The sequence below is a fragment of the Microtus pennsylvanicus genome, chromosome 19 (genome assembly GCF_037038515.1).
Source record: "Microtus pennsylvanicus isolate mMicPen1 chromosome 19, mMicPen1.hap1, whole genome shotgun sequence".
NCBI lineage: Eukaryota > Metazoa > Chordata > Mammalia > Rodentia > Cricetidae > Microtus > Microtus pennsylvanicus.
The window spans coordinates 35,416,175-35,428,534 of record NC_134597.1 but is presented as its reverse complement, the minus strand read 5'-3'; the positions used below and the strand labels follow the sequence as shown (position 1 = coordinate 35,428,534).

The following is a 12,360-nucleotide window of genomic DNA, read 5'->3' as shown; positions in this document are numbered from 1 at the left end:
CTTTAGGATATCCAATTATAGACTCACTGACCTTTATTTAAGGCTAGAAACCAATTATGAGTGAGTACATCCCATGTTCATCTTTTTGGGTCTGGGTTACCTCACTCAGGATAGTATTTTCTGTTTCCATCCATAGAAGAATGAAAATTGACCCATATCTATCTCCATGCACAAAACTCAAGTCCAAATGGATCAAAGACCTCAATATCAGTCCAAGCACACTGAACCTGATAGAAGAGAAATTGGGAGGTACCCTACAACAGATGGACTATGGGTTATAAACTACAGAAAATTTTAAAAATGGAAAGTATTTTCAGATGAGATGGTTTTGTCCATATGTAAATATTATTCCAAAATGGAAAAAGAAAGGATTTAGTTTCAAGCCAGAAGGCCCAAGTATGCTGCCTAAGTATGTTTATCATATACATATACAATAAACAAATATATGATTATTTTTACTATAATTACAGACTCTTCATTTCTTCTTAGCGTCAAATATTGATAGATGTTTGTTTCCTACGCTAGTCTGCTCTAAACATCCAGAAAAAGTTACAAAAGCATGCATTGAGGGCCTTAGACAACTCAAATGACCCTTTAAATGTGGCCGGAGTTTTCTGCAGCAGATGCAAAATTGAAACAAAGCCTCAGGGAAATGATTATAGACACAACTACAAGACTAACTGATAATCTTAGTCCTGGGAAATATTGAATATCTTCAGAAAGGTAGTAATCTGTCTCCACCAGGCTAAAGAGAGGGTTGTTCAGGGGCAAGGTCTGATGCAGGTGTTGGAAACCAACATACCAGGAAAATATGCCTTGAGGAAAGGCCCTCTAAAAAGAAACAGAGCTTTGTCCCCTCTGCAAAGATGCAGATCATTGTAAGAGGCAATGCCTTACCTTCAGAAGGAAGCATGCGCTTTAACACCTGTTTGACAGAGCAATTTGTGTTAGTGTCCTAGTAACATCTCAAGCAACCTTTTTGAGTAACTTTCTTTACCTTTCCTGGATTTGGACCCTCATCTAGGATCACTGGTTTAGAGGCTGTGATTCAATTTTCTGATTTAGATAAACTCAATCTGTTCTGATTCTGAGCCTTCTTGTAAGATCCTCTTGAGTCCTTCCACTTCCTCAGGCCCAGGACCAAAGAGCTTCCCTGCAGAGCATATGCTACCTTTTTATGCTTCCGGTACCTGCTTCTTTACATACCAGAATTTGCTTTGTCTATTTTATGACCCTTGCTCATGTCTCAATTCTATCAAACAATAGTAGTGGAGACTGTCAGAGGAAGCACCTCAGGGCGCTTGATGTATCCAGCTCTCCAGATCATCACAGCTTCTTGTTTGTAACTGGTTGAGAAGAAGGGGTGGAACATCATGCAGTGTTTCAGTTCATGGCGAGGACTACAGGCTGTCCCAACTCCCTGCGTTCAAATCAACCCTTCTCCTGGAATATGAAGGTGGAGCTCCTGGAGGGCAATGGGATGGTGGGCTTCCTGCCCTGGCTCTCCCTCTTATTTGTTGAGTATTTGGACCATCATAGCAGTGACCTTTCTACTCTTGAGGAGAGGCTCTTCTCTCATGTGCACGGAATAATACGGCGATCAAGTGTTGGCCCTTGCCTTCTACCCAGTTTAAAAGAACATCTGCAGCTGTTCACCACTGCAAACACCCAGCTACCTTGTTCAAAAGCTTCTGGGGAGACTTTTATCTCTGCCTTCCATCTCACCGTGGAAGCACTGGGGTCACATATGTTTGCTACCATTTCTGGCTTTATGTGGATTCTTGGGATCCAAAGTGAGATCCTCACACCTGTATGGCAAGCGCATTACACACCGAGGTCAAGCTCCTGCCCTTCTTTCCTTTTTTTTTTTCTGTCACGGCATAGTAAGAACTCAACAGTGGTTCTTTAAAAGATGAATGTAAGAAATTTGGGGTACTTTGCTGACTTTGAGGATAGATTTTGGAGTCAAGATGCAATAATACACAGAGCAGCTTACAGGAATTTTATTTAACAGATTGTCATGGATATTCCAGTCAATTTTAATTAAAAAACTGAATTGGTTTTGAAAGACACATAAGAGGCTTCCATTAGTACACATACACACTACGATAACTGTAATACAGGTCTCCTTTGATGGGCACCATTGCCTCGTCGTTAGGACAGATATTCTTGTCCTTAACAATTTCAACCACTGCTGCAAAATTGAGAGTTTCTGGAAGAGATGAAGACAAAGAACTTTCGTCAGACACGTTAGGGTCCTCCTTTTTTCCTACTAGGACCAGGTAACTGACCCCTGGGATTCAATTTCCCCAAATTACTTGCAAACCAGTCTCTCTATTTAATTTTCTCACCCCATGCTTTCTACAGCTTTAGAACCCAGGAATCACCCTCATGGTCTTCCTGTCCACCCACCACCTCGACTTTCTATTTTTCCATCAGAAAGTTCTGTGGCCCTCTTTGTTTCTAATGTTCCTCTCTTGGCAGGTAGTTCTTCCAACTTACTGTTAACTGGAAAGTCCCAGTACAGGTTTATTCGGTGATCATTACAGAGGCAGCGGGTTTGTTTATAGTTGAAGCTACCTTCCATTGGGACATTAGTTACAAGGGAAGCTTTGACCTGGTCAGGAGAGATGGCCCGTTGTTAGTCCACAAAATTGGAAGAAGAGAGCAATACAAGAGAGGAAGTAGCTGAGATCAACTAGTGGTACATGCACTTTATATTCACGTCACAGGCTAGATTTGCTAGGCTCTCCCTCCTAATACCTTCAGACTCATGCCTGAGAAGTCTGAGCACAAGATTCAGGAGGATGTAAGTGAATCCATCAGGCAAGAAGGTTTACCCCACTGTGGCTATCTCCTGGGGGAAGGCTCGTGTTTGGTACCAGCTAGGGTTCTAGGAAAGGACTTATGTGCATTTTCCTCTGTGACCTAGTGGAATTTAAACAGACCAACTGTTTAAATGTACATGTCAGGACAAGGCTTTGTGAGAATGATGGCCGAAGCCCATATGCAACCCCATTCTAACTCTGTAACAATTGAATTCATCTATTGCTCCCCTTTATTTCAACCGTAAATTTAGAAGTTACTGCCTCTGCTCATGTCTGGCCACAATTAGATAAGCAAATAATTTTTGGGGCCAGTTTCTTTGCTTTTTAAACCTGAGAATGCCTGTCAGCTTAAGACTTCAGACAACTGTAACTCCTGTTTCTGGTGTCTAACATAGGAGTTTTGTCTTAAGGATCCGTCTACCCAGATGTACCTGTGAATAGAATTCGGTAAGTGTGAAAAATGATGGGGAAATGCCTTTAAATGAGATTTAGTATTTCTCCTGAAATTACAGTCATCAATGCAACATAGTGAATTAGGAGTATATGTGAATTTTTACTACAAGTAGAAAGAAGGCAAGTCATATCAATTTTCAGATTCAGTTGTCTTGAAATACTGCCTGCACTCATTTCTTTTTTACCTTGATCATTATCAGAGTAGTGACAGGCATGGGGCTGAGGACACCTGCTGTATACTCATCTCTGGTGTTTGCTCAGATATCTGGCAGCTCTATGTTGAATAATGATAGTCACCCAAACACTAATAATAGCATTGGGATGCTATTCAGTCTGAGAACCGTATTTAGAGAGTCCTGTTCTGGTGTTGAGAGAAGCCCTTGTTTCCTTTTCATTATATTTTCCCAAGGTTTCTTCATGAGTTAGATTTTTTAAGGAATTATGTGCAACAACAAATTAGGATCCAGTGACTGTGGTACACGTCACCCGTGGTACGATGTCAGCGGCCATCACAGTACTTCCTTCTTTAAGCTGAGCCAGTCACAACTACCACAGACAGTGCCTTCTCAAAGCAAATTTAACTTTGCCTGCATCTCATATGTGTTAGATTTGGGGGTACTTCATTAAAAAACACAGAGACACATAGATTACTGTAGCAGGTAATTTTATCATTATTATTTAAGATGGCAGTTTCTCATGTCATTAAGTGTACATTTTGCCCTTAGAAGAAGTTTTCTGATGACAAAATTATAGGTTTCCTGAGATCAGGAGACTTGTCTGTTGCACAAAGATGCCAAGGGGCTATAGTTCACCTCAAGTTCTCTCCAGCATTAAAGAATTTTTGGGTCATTACATTCTAGTGTATAATAGCAGGTATATGCTGTTCGCTTTTAATTCTAAAATAAATAAATGTGACACCAAAGCTAAAAGTTGTTAAATATTCAGTGGCAAAACAATATAATTACTATAAAAAGGAGGATTTACAATGTTCAGTCAAAAAAGAAATATATTCCTAAAAGGTTTAAAGTATGAATATACTTTATAGTTATAGTTATATGTTGAGCTTCTCCTACACCCCACCTCAGAAAACTCTGAGAGATGGTTCCACAATAAGAGCATTTGCTGCTTTTGCAGAGGATCCAGGTACAGTTCACAGCACCCGAATGACAGTTTACAGCCGCCTGAAACCTCAGTTTCAGGGACTCCTACTTCCTCTTCCAGCCTCCACAGGTACCAGGCATACACATGGTACAGAGGAAAATACTCATACACATAAAAAACATTTAAAAATTATTTGTTGCAGGATGGGATGGCTATCATCTCTTATCTATAAACCCAACATTTGGAAATCTGATGCAGGAGGATCAGGAAAACAGTTTATGCTGAGCTCATAATGAGTTTAGCCAGAGCAAAATTATGAGGCTGCTTAAAACAAACCGGCAAAAATTCCTTTTACACAAATCATGGGTGAAAAATTTACTGTTTATGGAGTTTTCACACCCTTTGCTTATTCTCTTTGGGCATTTTTTAAATAAGATCACTCTTTCTTAGTAGAAGCGTGAATCTTAAAATCAGAAACGTATTCACTATAATATCACATGCCATTTTGTTGAGTTCAACACCATTATTGCACTAAATTTTTAAAGGTACAAACAGGCTTTCATTGCTTATCATCACCAGAAACTGTCTTTGTCACAGAGATCTTTTTGTATACCTTGTATAAACATTTTTCCCAACCTCATCTGTAGTTATGACTAACAAAACACAAATTGCAAAACTCTGAATCAAGCTCCATTCTACACCCACATTAACAAGCACAGTTCATGTTCTTGTCTTGTAAACGGGGGAAAAAAGGATAAAGCAGTGGAATATGTTTGCACTATGTCCAAGAATCTTTCTTTTATCAAGATGAGGGTACTTTTAGATTATATTTTAATAAACAATCTTCTCCTAGTACTATTTTGTTTCTTATTTGATCACTATTCTTGGGCTCTCACTTGAATTAAGAAAGTCATGCTGTAGGGAACTGTAGCAAAATGCTGTATTCTGTCTTCAGGTTGTTCAGCATGTAGAGCTGGGAACCCCCTTCTGTACACCCTGGGCATATGTTTGATATGGAAGATGTGGCATCTCCCTAGATGGCAAGATTTTGCCTTGTAATGAGTGCTATTATAGTTTCAGAACTTGGAATGCTCTTTGAGAAACAACGCACTAGAAAAAGAAGACGCGGCTCAGTATCTTGACAGGTCAGGAGGCAGTGGAAGGGCAAGAGGAAACCAGGCTCAGCTTGGGGGCTTCTGGAGAAGAAGAATCAGACCCTTTGTGTTCTCTTTACCTGTGTCCCAACCTGTGAGTTTGATTGCAGGATATTCTTACGAAAGCCCTGTTCTCAAGTCCTTATCAAAGTCCAGTCATGCTTATGACCCTGGAGGAAACTCTACCAGTTTTCCATTTCTTCCTTTCTCATTCTTTTACTTCCTAGACCCCTCTGGACCAGGGTGTCTTAATCTGTAAAATGGGAATCATCATCTGCTAAAAGTTCTGCACCCTGTTGTGAGATTTGGGTGACAAAACATGTATGAAGATTTTTTTAATTAAGTTTATCATGCAGTATTAACACAAGAGGTAAAGTCAATCGTTTATAACTCAGGAGTCAGATTTTGACTTGGAGTCACTGTCCCAGGTATCTACTTACCACCGAACATTCGTTATATTGTGTTTCAAGTCCAAGTTTCACAGTGATCTCTTCGTTTACCTCTGCATATCTCGGAACATCTAAATAAAATAAAATTGACTTTCCACCCTCTCTGGGAAGAGAAAAACAGGGCACAGAGATCAGAGACCTGTACATGGAAAAAGCACCAAGCTGGAAGGAGGCATGGGGACAGAGCAAAGGAGGGAGTTAGATAGCTTAGACATAATGCTAAGCATCACAATCCCCAGGAATTTTTGCATGTTGGCTGGTTTGAATATTTATCTTTGTTTAATTAAGCAACAGACATATTGTTCAAAATGGAACATCTTTCTTTTTCCAGTTTCAAATAGCACATTTTAAAGTGGAAAACTACCTACTGTCTCGTGCTATTTCCTACCACCAACAGCAGTGCTTCTTAACCTGTGGGCCGTGACTCCTTTGGGGGGATGCAAGGCCCCTTTCACAGGAGTCACCCAAGACCATCAGACACCTCAGGTGTTTTACATGATGATTCATAGCAGGAACAAAGTTACAGTTATGAAGTAGCAATGAAGATAGTTTTATGGTTAGGGGAGTCACCACCACATGAGGAATCATAAGAAAGAGCTGCAGCATTGGAAAGGTTAAGAAGCACGGCCCTACAGTTTGAATGGAATGAACGAGTCCAGTCGTTCTTAGGAGAGAACTTCACACCCACAGAATCATGTAAACAGCTCTGCACCGGAGCAGTTCAGAGATCTCCCTTGAATATCTTCCTTGATGATTCCCAGAGAGGGCCAAGACTGTGTATCTATTTAGGTCTACAGGAAATCTGCACATATTGTAATTGGGAGCACATCATAGCTGAGAAAAGGAGCCTAAGATGAAGCAAAGGACTAAGTGTTCCTCTTTAGTCAACAAAGGCTTTTCGGGGCCAAGGGGATTGCATCTTCTTTATAAAGAAACTTGGCTAAGGTCCTTGGTGTTCGGTGGAGTAGAAAAGAATTCCTACACAGTATTATTCATAGTTCCATTTTCCTAGGGCAAAACATATTACATTTTCCTTCTTGTACAAAATGCTCTAGGACTCAGTTTTTGGGAAAGATACATGAAGACCAGGCATCTTAAAAATTTCCATTTTGTAAATGAGTTTAGGGTTGGCACGGTGACTAGATTAGCTATAGCAATTAGCCATGCCAGTTCTTTTCTGAGTCTAGGGATTCCATACAAGGTAGGTATTCGTTAATAAACACAGGAGACTTATGGCCAGTGTGGGTGACCTAGACACTTTAAGTGTAAGGTTTATTTCAACATGGGCTTCCCTCTGGCCCAGGAAAAAACACCATCCAAATTGGAATATGTGGACAAGACATTTGACCAAGTTTCCCAGAGCATCCAAAGGGTCATAATCCAGAAAGCCAGCACCCTAGGCTGCTGCAAATGCAGGTGTTTCTAGTTTAATTTGGTAACACTGCTTCCCTTCCCCCCATGGCCTCTGGCTTAATTTCTTACTTCATTCTACTCTTTCAACTTCTCTGCTTTCTTCAAACATGGATTCTCAGTATGGTAGCTTCCAGCTGCTAGTGTGAGTGTTACTAAAGATCCTAGTGTTTATCTCTTGGTTTTATCTTAGGAAAAGTACCTATGATACCTGTTTGGCTAGTTCATCCTGAGACCATGGGTCCGTGACAAAGCTCTTCTTCTCAGTGACCCCTGCCAAAGACATCTGAAGCTGGTGTGAGAATGTGCAGACTTCTTACCTTTGCCAGGTAAACTGGGTAAAAATCCCGACAGTGAATCAGAGAGAGTGAGACTAATTGCTGACAGCAAACTCACGTACAGTAGAGGTTTTGTTTCCCAGGCAAGCCCATACAACCAGAGGAAATGTGAAGGGAATGGATGGAGCCTACTAAGTGGATGGAATCAGCCCTGAGGTCTATGTGAGCTTCCAAGGCTAGAGATCTCTGCAGTCTCAAAATCTACAGAAGTACAGGTTTCCAGATCAGGAGTGGAATTATCTCCATGGCTTTTCTGCAGAAAAAGAAGGGTTTGACTCACATGTCATTCTGAGCCTTGTTGATCCCCAGCTGCAGGCCCAGGACCAAGAGGGTGGCGGCTTTGAACATGAATGAGAAACCGTGCATGGTGGAGGAAACAGGACACCCGAACAGCAGGGCCACTGGAGCTCAGCACAAGTTTATATTCACATTGAGGAAGCAGAAAAGCTGGCATTCTCTGTACTCATGATCCTTCCTTGTTGAGGAGGTTTGGTTTTTTCCATGGAATGAATATTATTAATTAAATTGTTAGAATATCTGTGATTGAACTTCCTTATTTTCTCAGTGTCAGAGATCTTCAAAGGCCTGTTCTTGGCTTACAGACATGTTTTTCTTCTGTCTCATTGAATTCTCTGTTCTGTTCCTTAAGTCACTGCTGGTTCGATCTTCACAGTCAGCAGACGTAGTGTGTGGTAGGTTCCAAGCAACAGCTATACAGCACGTTCACTTGATGATTTTGTAGGTGATTCAAAAGGAGATGCCACTAAGAAGATGTCTTAGAGTTCTGAAATGATCAGACACAGTTATCCAGAAACCACTACCAACGATATAGCTGAGAGAACTAAGGAAAGGCGGAGCTCTCTGGATGTTGTAGAAGTGTAACCATAGCTCCCAATGACATTGTGATGTTTGGGACTGTTAAACCCTTCTGTACTTCAAGAGGGATAGTAAGTCTTCCAGATACTCAAAATATCTAGGAGAGAATGATGCTTTCATTATATAAAAGTCATTTACATAGTTGCATCGCCAAATCCAACCTTTCAGCCTTAAAATCCCCAGTCATTTCCCACCCTTGTTTTATGGTAGAAGGTATGTAGGAAGATAACGACAAGGGCTTCCTCCACTGCAACAGAACCCAAACTATATCACGGAGACATTCTGGCACATGCATTTCTCCCCCATGGAGTGGCAGGAGACTCCCTATTCCTTACATATCCCCACTGTCTTTATTGACCCAAAGATGTCATTTAACCTAAAATTTATTGTTATGAGATTTTTTTCTTAAAAAAATTTCTTGAGCCGGGCGGTGGTGGCACATGCCTTTAATCCCAGCACTAGGAAGGCAGAGACAGGCGGATCTCTGTGAGTTCTAGGCCAGCCTGGTCTACAAGAGCTAGTGCCAGGACAAGCTCCAAAGCTACAGAGAAACCCTGCCTCGAAAAACTAAAAAAAAAAAATCTCTTGAAAGACAAAAGGCCAGGATGATCCTCTGGAGTCTGAATATGAAAGTCTTCTGTCTAAGACTTACCTATGTATTCTGCTTTAGTGAGTGTGGAGAAATTAAAGTCTAGCTGTTTGTACACAGTGGATGAAGTTTTAAAAATTTTCCCCTGATTATTTATTCTTATGCTAATCTCTTCATCTTCTTAAGCTGGGTACCAATATTTCTTCACTCTGTAGTTTCAGCCAAACACTTGCTTCTCTGTCTCAAGAGTGACATTTTTTCATTATCCATGGCCCTAGTCTCAGTGACCCTCCCTCATGAATACTTTTCCATGTTTTAACTCTCTTTACACCAAATCCTTTTCTTGTTTACTTGAGTAATATCTCCCAGAGGATCATCATAGCTGATATTATCCAAGGAATGGTCCAGACCAGATCCACATGGGAAATACAGATATAGCTCTTTGCTGGATCATAACCCCCTTCAAAGGTACATCTCTGTTCTTTAATGTGTATAGGGGGCAGTTTTGATAAACTAGGGATCAGAAAAGATAGATGAAAATGAATTCAGAGCATTTATAGAGAGTAAAGAGATCATTCCAGAAAACCAACAGAGATGTATAGGATTCATAACCCTACAAAATATGTAACAAAAGTAATGGCTATATTAACATTGGTTGGTGTGATTATTTTATGAGTCAATTTGACTAAGAACGATACCCAATATTATAGATTTTGCTTTGAAGACATTAAAAAACAAATAATGTGATTAACATTTAAACCATCCAGGTTTTGGTAGAGTACCTTCTATAATGTAGGTACACCTCATCTTGTTGACTCAAAGCCTTATGAAAAAAGCCTGGGTCTCTCTGAGAAAAACAGATTGTTTGCAGATTGTCTTCAACTTGTAGCTCTGTACTGGTAAGTGACAAGTCTTATTTATTTATTTATTTATTTATTTATTTATTTATTTATTTATTTAAGATTTCTGCCTCCTCCTTCTCCCCCAATCAAGTCCCCCTCCCTCGTCAACCCGAAGAGCAATCAGGGTTCCCTGCCCTGTGGGAAGTCCAAGGACCACCCACCTCCATCCAGGTCTAGTAAGGTGAGCATCCAAACTGCCTAGGCTCCCACAAAGCCAATACGTGCAGTAGGATCAAAACCCAGTGCCATTGTTCTTGAGTTCTCAGTAGTCCTGGATATTAACCTTCATCAGGTGATGAAAGGAGACAGAGACAGAGACCCACATTGGAGCACCGGGCTGAAATCCCAAGATCCAAATCAGGAGTAGAAGGAGAGAGAGCACGAACAAGGAACTCAGGACCGTGAGGGGTGCACCCACACACTGAGACAATGGGGATGTTCTATAGGGAACTCACCAAGGCCAGCTGGCTTGGGTCTGAAAAAGCATGGAATAAAACCGGACTCGCTGAACATAGCAGACAATGAGGACTACCGAGAACTCAAGAATAGTGACAAGTCACTTTGGAGTTTTGTTGCCCTCTGCAACGAGTAATGCTGGTTTATCAATTTGGTAGGATCAAGAATCACTTAGGACACAAACGTCTCCAAATGTTGAAAGGGAGTTTCTAGGTTGGGGTAACTGAGGTGAGTGTGTCCACCCTGAAAGCAGGCTATACTGTGCCATGGTCTGGAGCCCAAGGCTGAATAAAAATTAAAAAGTTAGCTGAGCACCAGACTTCATCTCGGCTCTTTAATGTAGGTGCCATGATAGCTGCCCGACACTCCAATCACCGTGCCTTCTCACTGTGCCCTCAAGCTGTGAGCCAAAACAAACCTTTCCTTGTGTAAGTTAATTTTGATTTTACCAAGGATTTTGCCATGAGGACAAGAAAAGAAAAGAAAGCACTTTCTGTTGTCTTCCATTCTCCCTTCCTCCTCTGAGTAGGATTCTAATGCCCAGAGTGACCTTAGAAATAGGACTAGCAAAAAGCGCTTCTAGGAGCTGAGGTGCCCTTTAAGACGCTTTTATGGGAGCTGCAAATGAACTTCTATTGTATTAAACCACTACTACTTTAGGATTAATCGACGAAGGCAGCTAGAACATTGTGTGTGCACATGAACACGCACCATGCACTGTGTGTGCACATGAACACGCACCATGCACGCACGCGCGCACACACACACAGAGTCATATTCATGTTTCTCTCAGACAGCTTCTGTTCCACATTGCAACACTTCAAAAGTAACCTTCTGTGCTACACATCTCACTGCATCCTTGGTGTGAATTAAACGCCCCTGTGTAAGTCCTGTAACCTTTACAGTCTCGCTAGTTAAGAGGAAACAGAGGCATGGGAGTAAGTGCCAAGTCTGGATTCACTTCTACACAGGTTTCAATAGAACTTTTGTTACTTTTTGGCTGGATGATATGAACAAGTTATTAAAATCTGTGTGAGTTTCCCTTCCTGAACTTTATATATCTATGTATTTGTTTTTGAGACAGGGTTTCCCGGAGCATAGCCTGGCCTTGAGCTCACTACATAGCTAAGGATGACCTTGAAATCCTTATTCTCCCACCTTCACCTCTCAAATCCTGGGGTTAAGCAGGCATCAGAAAACCCAATTATCCTTTCTCAACTTACTTATTATTACAGAGGCTGATGAGACAGCTCAACAGGTAAAGGGCTTTAGTACCAAACCTGAGAACCTGAGTTTGATCCCCAGGACCCATAGGACGGAAGGAGAGAACAGATTCCTACTTACATGCTGTCCTCTAAACATCATGGACACATTATGGCACATGTGCACAGGCACAGACAGAGAGAAAGAGACGGGGAGAGATGGGGGGGAGACAGAAGAAGAGAGGGAGTGAAAATAAATAGATGTGATAAAGTTATATGTGTATGTATGTATATTGTTTTCATCAAGAACAGGATAGGCAAATGCTATAAGTGTATGGACTCTGGTATGAGACTAGTGATTTTGAATCCCAGTTTTTCCAGTAACAAACACTGGAGCTCGTTCTCGTAAACAGGTAATGCCATGAGTCAACACTCCAGTGTAGAACCAGACTTCCTGAGTTCAACATCTGACGCCATTCACAATGTGTGTTTACTCTGAGTTAATGTGGAACTTCAAGGATCCTTACTTGCTGGTGCCTCTTTCAACATCCTCTCTATTTCATATTTGTCAGTTTGTGTCCCGCCTCTGAAAGAAGTTGCTT

General features: G+C 41.1%; 1 protein-coding gene across 1 annotated transcript; it reads right to left on the bottom strand.

Annotated features, from left to right (window-relative positions):
- Positions 1-1,989: 1,989 nt before the first annotated feature.
- Pip (prolactin induced protein) lies at positions 1,990-8,110 on the bottom strand. The gene is made up of 4 exons (XM_075953786.1): positions 8,014-8,110; positions 5,977-6,088; positions 2,503-2,617; positions 1,990-2,212 (listed from the first exon to the last, which is right to left on the bottom strand). The coding sequence occupies exons 1-4, from the start codon at positions 8,097-8,099 to the stop codon at positions 2,088-2,090; spliced, it is 438 nt and encodes a 145-aa protein (XP_075809901.1). The 5' UTR covers positions 8,100-8,110; the 3' UTR covers positions 1,990-2,087.
- Between the last annotated feature and the right edge of the window lie 4,250 nt (positions 8,111-12,360).

Coding starts and splice junctions, on each gene's coding strand:
- Pip (XM_075953786.1), bottom strand. CDS start 8,099: ATGCACGGTTTCTCATTCATGTTCAAAGCCGCCACCCTCTTGGTCCTG. Junction 6,089..8,013: donor AACAAGGCTCAGAATGACAT/GTGAGTCAAACC, acceptor TTCTCTTCCCAG/AGAGGGTGGAAAGTCAATTT. Junction 2,213..2,502: donor CTGGGACTTTCCAGTTAACA/GTAAGTTGGAAG, acceptor CATCTCTTCCAG/AAACTCTCAATTTTGCAGCA.